Source organism: Scomber japonicus, chromosome 22 (assembly GCF_027409825.1).
Source record: "Scomber japonicus isolate fScoJap1 chromosome 22, fScoJap1.pri, whole genome shotgun sequence".
NCBI lineage: Eukaryota > Metazoa > Chordata > Actinopteri > Scombriformes > Scombridae > Scomber > Scomber japonicus.
This window is the reverse complement of record NC_070599.1, coordinates 10574159-10595419: the sequence shown is the minus strand read 5'-3', so window position 1 is coordinate 10595419 and position 21261 is coordinate 10574159. Positions and strand designations below refer to the sequence as shown.

The following is a 21261-nucleotide window of genomic DNA, read 5'->3' as shown; positions in this document are numbered from 1 at the left end:
AGATAAAATACGCTACTATCGAATGCTCTTGAGCCCATAAGGATAATGATAAAATAATCTGAATCATTACATAAACACACAAACACCTTAGTGGTTATCAGAATTACTACTTAAGTGTGTAATTATGGCCCTGATGCATTAGACAGTTTATCCTGCCAATTCAAATGCAAGTAATCTGTGATTCTACTTTACTGCTCTGGACTGCCTGGTATTCCTTTGTGCTGTCCACTTGTCATGCTTATGTGTGCACACTGCATGCACTGAAAACAGACCGCATTCCTTAAAACATGCTAAATTGGGCTGAGCAAAGCGTACCAACATGATCACATATACTAATTAAGAATCTGTAGCTTCACCATCTGATAAATATGCTAACTGTGAAAAGATCTGCAGAGCCATATAGATACATTATGTGACCCAATTCATATTACTGTATCTTCCATGGTGTAGGGAAGAAAGCTATATCAGGAGGGGACTTAATCCTCAAAGGGCTTTCACAGGCTTAATCTCTTCAATGATTCATTCTGCCTCTAAGCAGCCGAAACATGTGAAAGCAATATTCCCTATCCAAGAGCACAGCGTAAAAAAGATTCTTGCATAGGGACAATGCGTCAGGATAACACTGTTCAATACTCACGTGGTCACCTTCCTTTAATGATTTGTTTCCTAGTGACTTGATCACAGAGCATATGATATTCTCTATCTCTGATCACTCTGGAATAAAGAGCATTGTATAGGGACTTGCTAACAAGAGAGGCTTCGTAGTTACTCCTCCCATCATCGTTTAGTGATTTATGAGGAACCAATTTAAAAGGGAGTTACAGTTACAAGCCGTCACTGTGGGACTGCGTGTTCTACAGTTGAACTTTTACTGCAGCATGGTACTCTAGTTCGTGTTTCACACCCAGTATAAATACGAGGCAAGAGCTGGCAAGCTGGCAACTGGTAACTCTGGGTTTTATAATCTGGGTGAGTGAAAGCTGTTTATAAGTGGTTATGTTATATACAATCCATATTTACACTCTTATACAGTACAAAACACACTGTTTATCCTCATTAAAAGCTATTTTCTAAAATTTACAAAAGGTCAGATGTCATGCTAAGCTAAGTAGCTTCAGCAATGCAGATGCTGCCCCATGCGGACTTGAAATGAAAGCCATATTTCCTCAAAATTAAGAGCAAATTTTAACCATATTTCAATTATTGCATGTTTCCATCCACTGGTGATTTGAACATGTCAAGAGATGGCTCATTGCAGAAGCAGAGAGTGCAACAAGATGATGTAATTTAAAAAAAAGCGTGAACATAAAGTGTTTATGTTTGTTTAAGGTATTCATTTGAGGAGTGTTAGTTTTCTCATTGCGCCACACAGATCTGATGTTTTTATCTGCTGCCATGTTTCATCAGTAGATGTTTAAGTCACAATTGATTTCCAAATCTGTTTCTATTGCAATTTATTTTGTTTTATAGACCAATTTTTCCGCCTCAGTCAAGTGTAAAAACCTTTGTGATATTTGAATTTGCAACTCAGATTTTTTACGTGCATAAACATTTGGATGGTGAAGACACTGAAAAAATGCAAAGTCACCGGAAAGTTTTCAGGAGGATATTTCTTTCAAGAATTTATTTGGCCTTTTAGTGTTTAAATAATTTTAATAAGTACTACATGTTTTCTCTGACATATAATCTTATCATACAGGAACTACTAATGCCTCAAGAGGGTCCATCAGCATATTACATTTCTCTCCTGTGATTCACAAGCTATCTACAACTTTTCTTAAGAAAGACAAATGACTTCATTCTCAACTTCATTCTCCTCAGCTCATAATATCAGCCCATTATACAATCATTATGTCAAAAGGTGTTTAAACTTCTCCAACTCTTATGGTACATCTCATTTCAATGATGTACTCTTGCTGCTATTGTATAAATCGGAGAAAGACAAGCTTTTATTCACTTTCTCCAACTTCTTTATGAAGACAGAATACTGTTTAATCCTCAAGAGCATTCATCGACACACGATTTCAGAACCTGACTTGCACTGCAATTCAAACATTAGTGCTTTATGAGAGTACTTGGACCAAAGACATAAAGTAAGATGTATTCACTTCTCTCCTTCTGTTTTATCATATCTGAGTACAGTTCAGAGGCCAGACTATTCTATAAGAAGAGCTTTCACTGCTACAATGAGTTTACCACATTGTCTGCTCAGTTAAGAACAATTACACGTTGCATCAACCAGTAAGATTGAGCCTTAAAAGACATGATTTTGTTTCAGTATAAATTATTCATAAGGACAAGTTGATCTTATAGTCCAGAAAGTAGTTGAGTTCATCATTTATATTCATACACAACCCCACCAAAAGCTTCCATTTTGAGAAATTTACCCTGCTGCTGCCTCCCGCTGGCTTTTAACAGATCAATGGCTTTCAGAAACCATGATCAAGTCTGTTATTGAAAACAGGAAGCTCCTAGTGAATCAAGATATTTAATGTTCAACCACAAAATGGTGTTAAAGCGTGCTTTCTATCAGCTTTTATTGACTTTTATGCACAGTTTCCTGTATCTGGCTCACATGTGGTCAAGAGAAATAGTCAGAAAAAAATGATAGAAAGCTGAGTTTGTGCTCATTTATGAGTAAAACATATAGACATATCTGGCTGTGAGCTTTCCGCCTCTTAATAAGAGATTTATCACAGCCTTTGAAAGCTTAAACGATTGCCCCATTGGACTGTGTTTACACCCTGTGAGATGCTGCAGCAGAGTGGTAGGATCCCCAGAAGTAAAGCTATTAGTGAGGTTGTGTTATGCATGATTATAAGTCTTAAAAAGGCATTTATATCCCTAAATCAAAGCACTTTCCCCTTTCAGAGTATAATATACAACATACAGTATAATGAGACTTACAGGGACAAGGGGCTTTCCTGTCATCTATTCAACCATTTCCTCAAGAGTGAGGGACCGCAAGTTCACAGCAAGTTTTCACAGTCTCTCTTCAAAGATTTACTTTTAATGTATTAGCTCAAACATGGCTAAGCTGAATTCACATCATCCTTCTCTGGTCAGTTTCATAATGACATTACAATACACTGGGAGATGGATGTCAGGAGGCGTTTAAGCCCTTCCTATCGAAATATCTCCTCAATGATTTACTTTTGCTATAACCTTTTTATCTGTTCAAACATGAGATGAGTAGACAGTTGCTTAATGTGAGATCTGCTCAAAGTGCTCTCCCACAGTAATGAAATATATTGCTTTCCACTAACTGGTGCACCATGATCGGCTACCGGGAGGAATTTAATCTGAGAAAGGGGTTTACAGCACCAAAGAGGTTTCAATGGAGTCATTGAAACAGAAACCATTTCATACTTCATGCATTTGTTCTTGTGATCTACTCAAAGCGTCAAGTAATGTACACAAGTCCAAACATTCATAGTTGTTTACTGTTATTGAGCATTAAATTAAATGTTTCATCCTCAAGAGGTTGACTTGGCGTATGTCTTTAACAAATGTGCCAAGTGTTCACAAAGGGGAAAAATGAAGTCGCTCTTTGAAACCAGTTCGTAACAATTGTACTTCAAACAGGACCATTATCAAGAAGTGTTTATAATTGGTCTAATCGCCAACTGTTCAAACATGAGGCATGCATTTTCTTTCTCTGGTCAATGTCAGAGTAATTGCACATTATACCAGGACACTGTTGGACTGTTCATGCCTCAAGAATGTTCAATAACGTGTGATTTTCTCTATTCATTCTGGAACTAGGAAAAGGTACAATTATACTCTATTGAGTGAACTTGCACACAACCGACTTGGAGGGCGCAGAGATGAAGGAATGAGATATGTTTTCAATGGCATATGATTTGCACAGCTCAAACAAGAAAAAGAAAGAGGTGCAATCACTGCCATCAATAAAACATAGAACCAATCTACAGGGAGAGGGGGGAGAGATGGGCAAGTATAAGCACGGCTGTAGGAGCAAATGCACAAAGTTTAATTAACATGATAGCCATTTAAAGAAGAAAATCCATGCCATACTACGACAATTTTCTTGGTTATTCCGAAATCTTTAGGCCCCTTGAAAATATACCTGTTTCTCTCATTTAAGCAAATAATCAGGACACACACCCAGCAAATACACTCACCTCCCCAGTTCTCCAGGCTGTAAAGGTTGTTAAAGTTGTGGCTGACAAATGGTGAGATCTTCTTCAAGTCGTGGGTCCGAACCCTGGTGGCGAGGAGCGACTGGTGGGCATCTCTGAAAGTGGTGTCCATCAGCAACAGACCTTGGTGGGCACGGACAGCCTTGGCGAACCCCTCGGGGCCGTCACGCAGCAGCACGTCACGGAAACCTACCGGTGGGTCGCCTTTATGATAAGTGGGGAAGAGAGAAAAAGAAAGTTTATATAGAGAACTATACAGAGGAGTCATGAAAGGCAAATAGATGTGTTGTAATGATATCGCAGTTTGCAAGAAATCCATATCAGATGCTGGAGGAATACTTAACACTGTTTCACAATACTCATATAGATGGTGCAGATAACTTTATAATGATCAGATCACAAAAAAGGGGAGGGGGAGGGGTGTTAATATAGTTTTTTATGAAATGATTGTGGGCCTGCAACTACAACCATGTCCGAAAGAGAAAGTTGCATAAAGTATTTTTTGTAATACCTGAATTAGTGAAGTACATGTCTGGCAAAATAAATGATTTATACCAGTGTAACAACACACACAATGTTCCCTCTTAAATTGTTCTGTTAACAAGTCTGATTCTTGTCATAACTTCTGCTAATGAGGTAGACAACCGTCTCCTCTCATTGCTCCTCCAGTCGCCTTCAGCTCAAGTAGATCAGCTATAAAAGAATGCAGGAATATAAGCACAGCAGCCAGCTTATTAGGCACACCACCCACCAATTTGTGAAAATGAATTGCTACTGCTGACAGTGACTCATATGGCCATGATTTGCTATATTAAGTAAGCAGTTACTGTTTAGTGAATACAAGAGATCCAAGTGACTGAGCTTGGTACTGTATGGTTGCCAGCATGGAGAAATGGGTTCCAGGAAGGCTGCTATTGCACTTTTCACGCATTTCTAATTTCGCAGCCTTATCCGGCCTATGACCCTGTTTTTAGCTCCTGAAATGCTCACTACACCAGCAACCAGAGAGCTGTCAAAACATACATTTATATCCTACTTTCAAAAGTGTGGAGACAGCACTACATGCATTACATTTAAAGTATTTATGTCTAGCCTTTTTACATCAATGTTCTTTGACATAATGACATGCTTTATATGCTTATCTAACTAAAACCCTCTCTCTAACAATTATGTCTGCATACCAAGCAGGTATGCAGGCTCTGGGCTAAGAAAGAAACGAGTAATGCAAGCTAACAGATTGACGAGAAACAGGAGAAAAACATGGCTCAACATCCATTAAGAGTGTTTTCAGAAACCTTGGGGAGTATTATCAGACATGTTGGCATTAGATGAGTGTTTCTGGGTAGCTTACAAGCCTGTGATGTCATATAGCAGCAAAACGTGATGTACTAAAAGCCTGCATAAAGATGAACAAAACAATCTCTGTGGAATTCCTCAAGACAAAATCTTTTACTTCCAGCTTATCACAGCTGAATGGGCTTAAAAAACAAACAGGTTAAACACTGCAGAGTGTGCTGTATGGACGCCAATATAACCTTCTACCCCAATCGTGCTTTTTTTCCCTCTCAGCCTGGCAATTAAACACAAGAACAACCAGAGGCATTAAAATATTGGGAGCAGAATAAGGATCTATCTTTGCTTCGGTGTGTACAATCATCAAACAATTACTCTAGTTAATGAGGTACTATCTGCCTGCTAGGTTGTCCTCCAACTCTGTCCCCCTCTTTCTCTTCCCCCTCACTCCCCCTTTCTTTCTCTCTCGCTCTCTCTCTCTCTCTGTCTGCACGGTAGAATATTCGCTCTTGACCTTTTATTATTGTACCTCATCCCTGAAAACAAATGATCTCTGCTATAATTGTCTCCAAGGCCAGCGTGTGCGTGATGAACTCCACCCACGTAAACACACGTACGTAAATGTAGATACATTTGTGCACACATCCTAACACAGACACACAAAATGAGCTCACTGAAACACACAGACTAGATGAGCTCTGTGAAATCACGTTGTCGAAGCAAATAGATACAGACACTTTGAACTTATCAAGATCTGTGTGTAAGGCTGTACACTGGGGGGGAGGGGGGGCACACCACGCACACACCTACACACACAGAAAAATGATTTATACTCAAAGTCCTCCTCCCATTTCTCATACTCGTGCAGCCTTGCAAAACTCGCTTTCTATGTTTTCACCACTCGAGCTGTCTTTGACACATATGCCTCAACACAATAGAGAAAATGAGGGCATCTGCACTGGGATTACACATGACTAAACAACGGCCTGTGCATGTAGTCAGTGGATAAGTGTATACATTGTGTCATACAGGGCAGAAACAAAAAAGTAGTAAAGAGAAGTCCCATGTGGTTGCTTGTACAATTGACCCACTTACACACACACTTTGCATTGAAAAACACCTCACTCCCACTCCCCACCTTCTGTGACTTACTTCACCTGTCTGTCCTCTCCTCACACTTCGTTTTTTCTCCTCCAGCGTATGATAGATAAAGTGAGCTACAGTGCTCTATGGCGCTTCTTTATTTGCAATTTGTGTGAAACAATCCCAGAATAATAACAGCTTGCCTTCTCTGTGTCCTGGGCTGACATTTGTCTACCGAGATAACTGTTAAATGTCTAGCATCTTTTGTGTTTAGGAAGCTTTTCATTAGCAGATCCTGGAGGGCTTCTTAATTAGTGCTTTATTAAAAGTCGGCTGTGATTGAACAGTCAATGAGTTGAGCCTGTACATGTTAAAAGCAGGTAGATGTGTTAGTGTGAGTTGTAAGACAAATCCCCAACCTGTTGTCTGCTACATATGTCTCATTACAATGAACATGTTGAATTTTCCACCCAAATATAATTAAACTATGTATTTCTTATATTACATAAAATACATTTACTATTAATCTATGTTTAAAATGCTTCTGATTTAACCAAAACTGACAGTCTTCTGAAAAACTTTTGACAGGCAGTTCAACAACATTATTTGTTTGCTCAAAGTTTTAGCTGACGTGTGAAACAAATGTTTGTGAAAGAGACGTTTTAGAGAGAGTACAAAGAAAAAAAGAAAATGCTACTTTGCATTGCACACATGAAAACAACATGCGTATCTCCAGGTTTCACAAAGCCAAATTTAAGACTGTTCTTGGTTCCTTTTTAAAATGAGTTTTGGACCTAAACAAAAATAAAGAATACAAAGGTGGTCAAAGACCAACCCTTTCTGTTTGAAGACAGCTAATGAAAGTTTCAAAACTAGAAACAGGTAGAGAGAAACATTAAATCTGCCGGTGTTTACTTTCTGTGCATAAGTTTTGTTTCTGTACATAAATTGTGCATAGACCATTGTGCATATTATACCGTTACTCCTCGTTACACTTTAATCCTTCGAATGGAAATAGAGTGCACAGAAATAACAACGGGGAGGTGTGAAGCAGTCTGTCATTTTTATTAGTCATTCTTCCTAAAGCTTGCTCAGAGGCATCTGGTGATTAACCTCTAGATGTCCTCCATTAAATAAATCCAGACAATAATTGGAACAAGGTGTACTTCAACACCATCGATGAACCACCAGCAATCTGCCTTCAGAGGGTACGTTTCACACTACAAATCCTAATTAGAAAATAATGGCCTCTGAGCACTTAACAGCCTCTGTCAGGACACTCTCGCCTTGCCTTTCAGGAATACTTTTCTTTCCTTTTCCCCTCAGCAGCATGGAGGGAACCCCCAAGAATTGATGGAACTATTCCTCTTTGTCCTTGTCTGTAGATGTAATGTGTTGGCCATGTAGTTCTGAGCTCTTCTCTTCTTTGTGGCTCTTACACGTTAATAGTCCTTCCTCCCCTTCCCCATCTTCTGTCAATTCATCTATTATTTCTTCCTGCCTTCCACTATATTCACCTGATCTTTTTTGTGCATATAGGGATTATATGCTGTCCAAACCCCCTCCCCTCTCTTTACATAACCCCTTTCTCCTTCCATGCCCCTGTCCCTCCCTTCATCCCTCCCTCCACAGAGTGTGATAATACTGGCCTAATCCCTCTCTTCTCTCAATCCCTCAGTCAAATGAAAGAAAGGATATAAGCATATTACAAATCTCATTACTAGGCTTTAGGTATGCCTCTGTGCGTGCCTGTGCTGCATACAGCTACCTCATCAGCTGCTTACTGTATGTAAGTAAGGGTGTGTACACAAAGGGTGTCTTCCTTTAGATTACCTGCTCACTACAGTACACATCTGTGCCAGTTTGTGTGAGTGTGTGACTTTAGTGTGTCCCTGTATGTGCTTGTTTGCATTCCTGGGGCAATGATAGCTTTTACCACAAGATTTGCATAAGTAGTGCACTCGCTCACAAGTAGACGTGCACAAACACCGCAGATTATTATGTGCTATACGACTATTCCATCTCGCTGTGCGTGTTTTTTACACGTCAGATTTGATTTAGTTATGCCTGATTACGATTCATATTATTCAAAGTATTTTGTTATAAATTCATGTTTACTGGGCACGCTGGGGTATGTGCTGAGGCAGAACAGGGTGCTGATAAACATGCCAAACAGTAGCTCTGGATTACATGCTGTGAATCCTACACAATCCTCCAACAAACAATAAAAAAATAATAAAGAGAAATAATTACAGAATGTTAGACACAATACTTTAAGACTTTAACCTTTCAAAATTCACTGAGACATAACAATTAGTGTGAAGGGGAAAAAAAGAGCTCCACTCCAGAGACTCCAAGTTGCTCAATGAGCCCATCATAGAGCCCAGCCTGGCCTTTGGCTTGTTCTGCAAGACATCAGGGGTGCTGGTGCAAATCAGGGTGAGAAGCAAAGAACTTCCTCCTTCACAAACAATGAACTACACCCTCTCACTGCTGTACTCACAGCTCAGCAGAGCACTCTGGGCCGAAACCCTTTTCCTCCCCGAGTGCTAAACTGAGCCATTTAGGAAGACCTTTCTGCCTTCAGCTATCGGACTGTTCGACAGCCCATTTGTCATTTGGTGGGTGCTTTTATCCAAAGTGCCCTACGGTTTCACAAGTGTTTACATTTTTAGCATGGGTGCCCCAGGGGAAATGAAACCCATCACCCTTGCAGTGGTAGTACCCAGCTAAATTAGTCCAAACGTAATAAATGCAACAAGGATAACACATTGTCACATTATAATGGCAACTGCTCGATGGCATTTTCTAGTGGCTAAACACATTTTTCACAGTTTAAATGTTGTATTAAATTAACAGCGACTGGTCTTGTTGACACCTAAACTGTTAATAATTATTTTGTAGTTAATGGCTCCAGCCCTTTCTGCTGTGGTCTAATGTAATACCTTATTTGGATTATTGACTTAATATTATTTATGTGTGGTAGAAAATGAGCAAAGCACTGTTCAACAGGACAGTGTTTGACTGACATACCCATAGTGACAAGAGGGATGACAGGGTCTATAGCGGAGGGCTTAGCCTTTACTGGAATGGGTGTGGTTGGTCCATTCACCATCACATGACCTGAATGCGAGTATAAAAATAGAGAATACATGTTAAATGCAGCCTTATTACATATAACATCCTATAAAACAATATGGTTAGATTATTGTGAAACATCATCCTCTTGTGTACATTTTGTTCATACACTGACCGAGGTAGTGCAGTAGTTTCTGGGCCCGGTTCTGAGTGGGTTTGAGGTTGAACAGTTCCTGATTCTCGTCGATGAACTGGGTGTCCACGGTGGAGTGGAGGAACTGGTGGTTGGAAAAGACGTTCTGGAGGAATGGGATGTTGGTCTAGAGATGGAAAAACAGATGGACAAACAGAAGATACTTTTAACTTTAATGAGATTTTGCAACCACACAATCTGAGCTTCAGTGGACAAACACACATGTGGAGCAGAGACAGAAAGTCAACTGTTAAAAGTAATTACATTCCATTTCCATTTTGCTGTTGTTTGTTTGCTTCAAAAGTATTATCGTGCCAATTAGGCTCTCTAAATTAACAGAGAGGGAGAGCAAATGAGAGAGAGAAGAGAGAGGGAAGAGATGCAGTTAGAGTTAATTTCATTAAGTCCATTTGATTTGATTTCGTTCCTTTTTTTGCACTTCTTTATAAGTGTGTTTCAACATAGCGGGTCGACTACTTTGAATATTGTAAGAGGCAAAGAGGAAGGGGTTGCACAATAATTAGAGAGAAAAGAAGAAAGAGAGTGTTATTTGAAAGGATAATTGAAAGGAGGCTATATTCTAGGAGTGGCTTTAGATGTGTTTAATGTCCCCAAAGGATAAAGGGTAAAGATTGAAGAAATGAAAACTCTAAAAAGGTTATTTATTCAAGTTTGCATATGAACAAATACATTGGATTAATAAAGGGCATTTCAAGAGTAAATGCCTGCCACTCATGACCCATCATTCAAATGTTCCTTCTATTTATAGATTCACACACACACACACACACACACACACACACACACACACACACACACACACCCACACTCTAAGCCCAGTAATGCATCATCCACCTCAATGTTCATATATTTATTGTTTATAGATCTCCTTTAAACTCTGGTATAGGGATAAACCCCACTGATGGACAGAATTTACAACCACAATTTGGCTGTTTAGCCAACAGTCAAACTCAGGGTGACTTAAAATAATTGCTGCAGCACAATCACTTAGGAATCCCATAATTGGGAGAGGCGAATCAGGCAATAAACACAGACACACACCTAATTACCAGTGCTGAGAGAGAGAAGAAGATGTAGCGAAGAGATCAATGTGCTCAAGTAAATAAAGCACATGTTGGTCATGGCAATACTGCCAAAATGAGCTGTACAGAGAAAGAAATGTAGGGAAAGGCCGAAGACGACGGCAAATATTTCGGGTGACAATCTAATTCCATAGAGAAGGAGTTACAGCAGAAAAAAGGGCACATATTCTGTTTTGTCAATGTATAGAACAGTTTTACCCTGCCAGCAAAGGACCATTAAGGAACTGAGAGACAAAACTGTGTCTGCATTCTCAGACATTCACATTACCAGTGAGGGAAGATAAGACACACAGTCACATACAAAATGACAATGTATTCTCAGACTCCTGCAACAGGGAGGAGAGCTAAAGAGGAGCTTGAGAAGAGAGCTGAGGGATTCACATGGCTGTGCTGCTGCGTGCCTAGCCCTGGGCTACAAGCTATGCTCCAAAACAAAAAAAAGGGATTTCTGCCGATAATAGTTCTGCAATGAGTTCAGGAACCTGTGGACATATTCTCTTCCATCTATAAAATCTGCAAAGAGTAACAGTAACAGAACCTATCTTATTTTACTAAGCAGTTAAAGGAAATATATGTATTCTATTTCAAATCACTTTCTTTAATATCACTGAAATCTGTACAGTTAATAAGATGCTTGAATTACAGTGTCTTTTACAGTTAGCTTAGCACTGCATAAAGACTGGAGTCAGGGAGAAACCGCTAGCCTGGCTCTATCCACAGGTAACGAAATCCATCAATCAGCCTTTAAAGTGCTTTAATTCAAATGCTATATCTTGTTTACTTTGGGGGAAAAAGGAGGTTTAAAACTGACATGGTGTGTTTTTTGTTAGCTTTGTTAGCATCTAGAATGTTGAGCAAGGCACATTTACTGTACAGATATGAGAGCCAACCCTCTCATCTAATTCTTGGCAAGAAAGCAAAAATGGACTGAAATTTGAGCTTTTCCTTTAAGCTGATAATCTTTAGAAATTTGGCAGTTGTTTTGAACAATTTTAACAAATTAGTGAAAAGAAAATTATTTGTATCCAAATTTTGACTGGCAGTAAATATTTTGCTGCAAACCCTCAGCAAGCACAACTAGGACAAAGTCAAAGGTTGAAAAGGAGCATAAAAAAGTACACAAAAAAAAAAGTTATTATTAAATTAAAAAATTAATAATTTTATGTTTAGGTTTTTGTTACTGGACCTTTGGGGTTTTGATGTTTTACTTGCACATTACTTCATCTATAATTCAAAAATATAAACAAACTAAATAAGTGAGAATAAGGCGGAAGTAATCAAAAGGTATAAATAATATGGAGGCAGAGACATGGAGTGTGAAACAAATAACACAAACAGCTGCTATTAAGACTCAAAAAATAATAAAGAGGAAAGATAGAGACACCATTAATACATGGATGTTTGTCCTTTTCCTCTCTGCTGTACCAGATCAATGTGTTCATTATCAGGCTGCTCTGTATGCCTGTGGCTACCACACACACACACACACACACACACACACAAAGTCCCTCCACTCTTTCTCCATGTTCCGCTAATGATGTGAAACAGACGCTCACACACATACACATACACACACCCTTTGGTCTCTCCTTTTCCACCACTCAGTATCTCTTCTGTATTTCTCTGCTCAGACTTCATCCTGCTCTCTGTGATGTCACACACACCCACTACACAATCACTTGACAGAGGTCCTTCCCTGATTTGGATGCCCTGTAACAACCGCTTGGCCAAAACTCTCAGAGCTATGCTCACAGCATGCAAAACACACACACACACACACACACACACACACACACACACACACACTTTCTTGCCAGAGATGATTGTGGCTCCTGTTCCCAAACACTTTTCAGACTGCAAACATGCACGCGCACACACAGGTTTGATTATTTTACTCATTTCAGAGGGTAAGTAAATTCATATAAATGTGCATTATTGCAAGCTCTCGTTCAACACGCGCCCACTCTCTCTGATAGCAAACTATTTAATTTACACCTACAAGAATCTGTATCAGAAGTCACTGACTCATTTTGGTGCAAACTACTTCTCATATATTCTATTTTCCTTCACCCAAAAAATGACATCTGGTTCTGACTCCCCTCACTTTTATTTTCACAGCACTCTGTTTATCACCAGAAAAGTCTGTTTTATTGCTACTCTGCTCACAGCAGGTCGTTATCGCTCTTGTTGCAATCAGCTTTACTGGTGATTGCCAAAGCGACACAGTGAGGTAAGTATTGATGTCCCGGGCTGTTGCATAGACTGCAAACACAAGTCAGCTCAACACATCATCATCTTAAAACACGTCCACTCTGGTTGGAGGGCATCTGCTGGTTTCACATACTAAAATTACTTTGTTGAAATTTAAGGTGGACAAAAAACAATTTGCTTCAGAAGGAGTACCGACGTTGTCATCTAGCATCCAAACATTGTTAATATAGAAAGAATTTACACCTGACAGTAAAATGCCCTCTGTATATCTCAGGGGAAAAAACATCACCTGCTGTTTTATGTATTCTTGTTGTCTTCAATCTGTCTGCACTGGGATTTGATCTCATTTTTCACTACGGCAAGCAGGCGAGTGGGTGAAGTTCTGGCAGAAAAAACAGACAGGTGTAACTGTCCAGACTGCTCCTAATCTTTCTTTGACATGAAATATCTCGTAACTCTTACAGAGCTGGGAAATGAAACAGCAGGTTATGTATCTGAGCTGCTCTGCATTTGAACATTTTTATCCAAAAAGAAATGAGAAGATTTCAAATTAATGCAAAGAAAAATAAATTATAATCTAAAGGTGGTTTCACAGACCTGATTGAATTCTGAGGGTACTGTGAGCACATTAACCTTCAATTAACATATTTTTCCTTCAGAGGATATTTTAAAGTAGTTTCACATGCCACTTTTTCCTTTGCTGTAAGAGTTTATTTCACTTTATTTCCATATTCAAGCCTGAAGTCAAGTCTACCCCTCTAGTGGCTCTAATCTGGACTGTGTGCAATCCCATTTACTCCTGCAGCTATGTGCACAGGACAACAACCTGAGGTAGGGGAGAACTATATCTCCATCATTTTACATTTGCCATCTCAATTTCATCTGGCTTTTTCAGAACAGACAGTTGGCCCAAGAGAGGTCTGGGTTGACTGTTGATGTAAATGTGTAGTTTCAGAAAGAGGTCAAGATCAGAGTTCATCAAGCTCAAGCCTGTGTGGTGTCATAGTTCAGTGGAAACACAGCTCTCTGCTAATGTGATACAGAAAGTGAACAACATCACACAGGCAATAGTAATGTTGCAGACAGCACCCCATTATAAGCTTCAAAATAGCAGACCAATGTCTGCAGTGGTCAGTCAGTTATTCTGTTGACCATAGATTGTAAAAACATAGTGTATGCTGTCATTATTATACTATACGCCATGAAGTTGAGCCATTTTGCTCAAATGCACAAATGTCAGCCTCGTGGTGGACCTAGAGAAAAAGTCAGGGTATCACCCAAAGGGCAGCAGGGAAATCCATTCAATAGTGGGTGACAGTCAGGAACTAAGTGGTGGACTGATATTTCCATCTCTATTGCCAAGCTGCTTGTCTGGATAAAATCTCGGGATGTCACTCCGCTCTGGCACTACCTCATCTGATGCCTGTACTGGCTTACATTAGGTGACAAACTGCCAAGAAAGCCAAGAACAGGCTTGGTGAAATCCTGTGTAGTAGCAGCACCTCTTTATTCTGCTGCTCACTAGATCCACCATCACCCAAAAGGTCCTCAACATCTTTTAGCATCTTCAAATGTCGACTTAAGATCCACCTCTTTATGAAAACATCTGGACTGACTCCACTTGAGTCTAAATATATCATGTTGCTTAGAATTTACTGAATGATCGCCTTCCTACCAAGTGACTTATTTTCTCTCCTGCACACACACATTCTGTCTCTTGCCTTAAGAAAGACATTTTGACAGCTTAAATTTTATAAGATATAGTTGTTTCATGCAAATAAGGATGCAGAAACAAAAATATCAAAGAGAGTAAAGGTGCAGATTTTGAGAGTTTGATTTTTTCTTTTCTTTTTTTAAATTTCAAATGACACTCAGCTTTACACAGAAATGCACAAACACCTGATCTCTTCCCTCCCCCTCCTCCAATATAAACACCTCCTCTTTCTGTCACACACAGCCTCCATGCTCCCTCAGTGATTAGGAGTTGAATAGGGGAGCTGTCAGGTGATTCGTCTTTTCTCTCCTCCTCTCCTCTGTCTCCCTATCCCCATCCGTCACGCCTTAACCACTGGCCTGAACACATAAAACAGGATCAACACACATAAAGCCCCAGGAGTGAATGTACACACTCACATAGACATGTAGGGGATCTCTCACACTCATATAAGCCACAGATTTACTCAAGCAGACAGGACATAGCCAAAATAAACACACACACACCTCTGTCTTTACCAGTAACAAGCAAACACATCCAAACTAAAGTTTTTTTTTCTTATAATGGGACACACTAAGAAACTTAAGGCTTGAAGTATCACACACACACAATTTTCACCTCCAGTTCAACAGGAACCTGTAGCCAGATATATTTACACTGTAAATAAGCTCAGAGGCTTTGAAGAAATCTGCCAAAAATATGCCAAGGACTATTTCTTTCTAGGATGATGAAAATAGTTTGATGAATCTCTGCATGTATCAGTGTAGCTGAGACTTATCTGAATCACAGGCCATGTAAATCCAGCTATGATCCCTTACTGATTTCATTACAACTTCATAAAAAAATGCAAAGGAGCAGCTGGAGGGGAGTTAAGTAATCTATAACCTTCGAGATATGTCACAAACAGAACTGTTTCCAATGGGAGGACAGTTTCAATGCGTTTCAACAACTGCCTCTCTGTTAGCACACTGAGAAGCTGGCCGTGGTGCTGAAACTGCCTCTGATCATGGTGCTGAACTTGTCAGACATACTAAACAAAGATTGTCACTGGGGAAATCCAACAGATATTGCTCTGTTGTCAAGATACCTCTAACAAATACAATGTTCAACAAGACACCAAAATTTAAAGTAACAGTAAATCATTTTTGGAGCAAGTTACTCCCAAAATGGAAAGGCGTTAGGATCACCAATTCACCCCAATGTTCAACATTTACAGACAACACATTTACTGTAAAATCACCAGCCGATTTGTCAGCTTTTTCTCCATTAACAACAGTCCTTGTTACAGCAACAAAATATATTTTGAGCTAAACCAAGTGGCAGTTTTTCCTCAAGTGCTCTCAATTTTAACTACAGCTGTAACCGCTTACATGCCAATCCCAGCACATTTATTTCAGGTTGCTAGAGCTAAAACCTTTGTCTAATTCTGGTAAAGAAAGGAAACACTGCACAATGGGATGAGATGCCAAAACCGGTTTCGAAAAAAGTGAATAAAACAAAGGTACATTTCTTTGATGGCAACTGAATGCTCCACATGAAACAAAATGACTACACACAACTAGTAATTCTTAAATATTTAACCATGTTAGACAACTGTTTGTCTCCCGCCAGGAGATACAATCACCTGGGACCCATAACTAATATGAAAACAGGGTGACTCACACTCATACAGTATCAACAAACAGGGTGCTGAACTAGCTAAAAGAAGTGCTTCTCAGATTCTTTCAGCAACCCTGAGACGCAAGCTGATTTAAACAGATTGCTACTTAGTGGTATTTTGGGAATCTTTAAGTAATAGGCCTCTGACGCATTAAACGACTCGTGATGTACTCAAAACCCACTGAGTGTGTCAGTCTTAGACTCTATTAGCAGGTGTTATGTCTCTTGCTTTAATTATATTTGAACTTGTGAATAATCATCTCACTATTGGCATGTTACAAAAAATGAATTTAACCAAAATGAATGTTGTGCATGATGATATAATCAGTGCTGGGCATGAAGACATGGTATCAAACATATCAACTCCAATTCTGGCTTCTTAAATTATAAAAAGGTATATCCAATAATTGATATAGCAACTTATGTTGCATTATTGGGTGACCTTTATGAAAACCTAATCCTAGTCCTTAAAAACAAATAAACTGCAAATAAATGGAGAAGGGTTCCTTCTGACAGTTTTGGGATGGCATTAAGCAGAAGAGTATCCTTCAACCTGTTATAGCCTGGGGACAACATTAGGAATTCATAGTCTCACTCTGGGTCCCTGCTCAATAAACCATATTACTGCCAATATGGCAGTCATATCATATGGGCACTCACCAGAAGTGGAGCTGGAGCCTATTTGATCTTAAAATTATAGCATAAACAGATTTTATACTACAAAAACAAAGTCTGCTGTTTTTTGACCTTTCTTTATAGCATAGCACAACAACATCAAATCAGTTTTTAAAGGGGAGCTACATCTCCAGAGACAATAATAGTACCTACTGATGTTAAAAGATGGTTCCAGTTATTTTGTTACTATGTATATTTTCTGCTGGTTTTTGTCATTGAGAGGATCGCAAGGACTGTTCAGCCCTGTGGATGACATTGTCTGTCAGTCTGTCCACTACTAAGGACCAAACTAAATCATAAACTAAGATGAGCTTGAGCCTTGTTATCAGTAATCTTTCTTCATTGTGTTGTATTTTATTCTTTTTCATGTTCTGTTCTTTTATTTGCCTGATAAATTGTGGAGCTAAAATGTTTGTTTTAATCTTTACCTTATACTCCAGGTTGCACTGTTCTCTGTACCCGAAAGTATAAAGCATAAAGTATAAAGATGGGAAACCAAAAAAAGAAAAAACAGATTATCTTCTAACAGAAATGGGGGAACATTTGCAGGCTCCAAACTACTGGCAGTATGATGAATTTAATTGTGCTGAATCATTTTGGAGTCTTCTATTTCAGATGTCAATTTATTGTTAGCGGATGAGCTTCAGGCTAGTGGGGTTTGATGATAGCAACTCATTATGGCAGTTCCTTGGGTAGACTGTTATTCATGTCATGATAGAGGCTGATGTGTGTTTTAGTATCTTCTCTGCTACCAGCTCAGCAGCAGGCTCCAAAGATAGATTTTTAACTGAACAACACAACGGTGTATCTGTAATGAATAAACTCACAGTATGTCGGGACAGATTAAAGTTTCTCAATATGAATTTACATTTTTAGCTCAAGAATAAAACATGAAATTCATTCTTGCTGTGAGGCCTCACAGAGAGTGAAGGATAAATGTATAAATGTATCTCATCCCTAAAAGCCTGCAATAAAACTCTTACTACCTTTAACAGTCATGATCACCGGATTATATCAAAGCAATATTTAACAATTTAACCATCTACCTTTTGACTTTTGCACTGTTTGAATTTCAAAAGCTGTGGTAATTTATAATCCACAGACTAATACCTAAAATCATGACCCAATACTGTTCACAAGATCGCAGAAATATTAGATGCAACAGGCATTTCAACCTAAAACCTTGCAATTTACATGTTTTCTCACTTCAAGTTCATACGTAATCTTCATATAATTGCTATTTATTATCAGATTGCTCACCTTTGATATCAAATTACTTTACCTGTTATCCTCCCTGCAATGCTTGTGGGCTCATTTTCAGTCATGAGTCATAATTTAAAGAGATCCCAAGGCGATGCTAGTTTTGTAAAGCATGCAGTAGCAGTCTGGTTTTATGTACGAGCTTCTATGAGGTTCAAATAGTCGGAGGTGCAGTGAATTAAAGAGAAAATCAATTGAGGTGTAAAAGGACCAGCAAGCCAAAGTATATAAACTTGAATGTGCAGCTTACAAAAAAAAGGCACCCCAGTTCAGACTAGAAATAAACTGGGAAAACAAATATAACAAAAATAAAGTACCAAATAATTTACTTTAGTGCAGGGACAAAACCTAATTAATTCTTAATCTTATTGTAGTACAGAGTCATAGTAGTACAACTGTCTGCCAGTCTAGTTAGTGAGTAATGACTGAACACTCAAAACTGATACTGCATCACTTCAAGCATACTGTTCTGTGAAGTTTGGGCTGCCAGTATCACACAATGTCCTTCAAGTGTTAGTACTCTCAGTCAGTGTTCTCAAATGTTCTCCCACACTAGAGCAGATAAGGGTGTTTAAAGTAGCACAAGAAACACAAAGACTGGTTGATCACCATGATGGCTGCAAGCTAAAATAAGGTATACATAACAATAAACAAGGTACAGTTGTTTCATGGAAAATTCATGGTAAACAGTAAAAAAAAAAAAAAAAAAGCAATAGCTATAACAAGAAGGTAAATATGTAGAATCAGATGACATTTAGACTAGACTTTGTTTTTCAGTTACCACCTTCTGTCATCCATCGTAACACAATAGCCCACATTGTATTGTTCCCTTAAGGCCATATTGTTGAAGCACGTCGTTTTATATTCAATAAAAATGTCTCAGCCCATTAGGAAAATGTTCATTTTGACAGGATAAGCAGATTCCTCCCAAATCTTTTGTACCTGCTTAATTACCTTTCTCATTCCGATAACATTCACACTACCACATGTTATAATTAAGACCAAACAAAACAAGATTCAATAAGTCACATGTTGCTCATCAGAGATTCCCCTCATTACATTCTGTTCTGTTCTGAAACATTAAAAAATAAACCAAACCTCAATTCAAACACTCTCCATTTCCCCCGATGATAATGGACTATGTCTCCTGGCATTGTCCTGTCAAAGTAATGCATCTTATCTGATGGGCACTCTGTATTGATGACCACAGTCAGTAATGAAAAGGTGATTCATACATGTATCCGCTCTAATAAATATTGAGCAGATAGCCGTACTCCTGCTCAAACCAAAATAGAATTGTTGACTCAGCCAACGATACCGTATTTAATCCTTCCCTTCTATCTATGGCTGTGCATGATGCCTTCAATGCTAAAACATCCATAGTCTCTCTATTTTCAGGGACTAGGGGTGCCCAGAACACCAAATGACTAACAGCCGCCTCTTATTTACTGAATGTACTATAACTGTCTAGATTCTTTCAGCACAGAACATCATGCATTATTTATCTGAATATTTTTATAGTCTTATCGTGATTGCCTGTGATTTTGTAGGCGGTATTTATAGGTTTTCACATTTGTTTTTTTAATGCTCTTTGATCAGGGCTCCTGCTCCTCCTCCTGCTACTCTATATGTGTGTGTGTGGTCTTATCATGAGACAGTATATACAGCTCATGTGCACTGACTGTGGTGCTCTCTGGCAGCTGTACTTTGCAAAGTTACAAACCTATATAAGCCTTAACCATCAGGGACCCCCCTCAAAAAAACAAACAAACAAACAAAAAAAAAAACAGGTGAGACGTGGCTCTCTTCCATTTAGTTGGGCCAGGACACCATGCCAGTGAGCCAGTGTGCTGGATACCAGGGCTCTGGCACTCCTGAACTAAATGCAGCCATTTATTAATGTTATTAGCTACACCTGCATTTGACTAGTGAAAATGTCCTACTGTGAGAAAGGTTTATTAGCTGTGTTTACTCACACCGCCAATAATCCAATCATAATGCGATTAAAGCTGTAATGTGAGCGAGGTGGAGCCCATGTAAACAACACGTTCTGGTTCTTCTAATGCAGTTATTCTCAGTCAGAATAAGCTTAATCACAGTAAGCGAGGGAGAGAACTTCAATTTTATTGGCATTATTCGAGGTCATTTCAGACACATGCACACCTTAATCTAACTATGAGAGACTATTGGAAGTTTAACAGCATTTTGCAACACATGGCACCCCCGCTGCCTGATGACACATGCCAAAGACGTCAGCTGGTGAGACACTTGCTCTTCCATTGCATTGTCTTGACGAGCACTCTCTGGGCTATAAACAAACTTTCGGTGCTTCGAGTCAAATTTACAGAGTGGCACATCTTTCTTTGTGTAAAAAGCCTAGGTATACTCTCCACAATGTTAAAGTTACTGTAAAAAGAGCAGCTCAGAGCTGAGTTTTACTGCAGGGTTCTGTCAGAAAACTCTGCACAACATCAGTGAGGATGAAAAACGAACCCAAGCCATGGAAACATTTCACTGAGTCGTGTCTGGCTCAAGATTATTAGCCATCATCTCATTATAATATGCAGGTAGATACGTTAATGTGCACTCTCTTTCTGTAAAAACACACACATACACACACACTGCTTGTCTAATACAGAATTAATGCCATGAATCGGCAGCTTGTTTCAGCGGAAACGATCAACAAACAAAATCTAATTTGCAATATTTTCATTTCCACCTCCCAGCTTTGTTTTTTCACATTTAACAGACTGTCTCTAACAGCTCATTGCATTTCGGCATAGACGTATTTATGCAGCCACACACACACGTAACTGAGGGGAAAGTTTT

The 21261-nt window shown here is 39.0% G+C and overlaps 1 protein-coding gene across 1 annotated transcript in view; it reads right to left on the bottom strand.

Annotated features, from left to right (window-relative positions):
- Positions 1-21261, bottom strand: part of LOC128383301 (pyruvate carboxylase, mitochondrial-like) — a 287146-nt gene that overhangs the window by 46862 nt on the left and 219023 nt on the right. Inside the window, exons 13-15 of the mRNA XM_053342914.1 lie at positions 9793-9937; positions 9573-9662; positions 4146-4367 (exon numbers count right to left, since the gene is read on the bottom strand). Coding sequence (XP_053198889.1) covers positions 4146-4367; positions 9573-9662; positions 9793-9937 — 457 coding nt within the window. The remainder of the gene's footprint in view (positions 1-4145; positions 4368-9572; positions 9663-9792; positions 9938-21261) is intronic.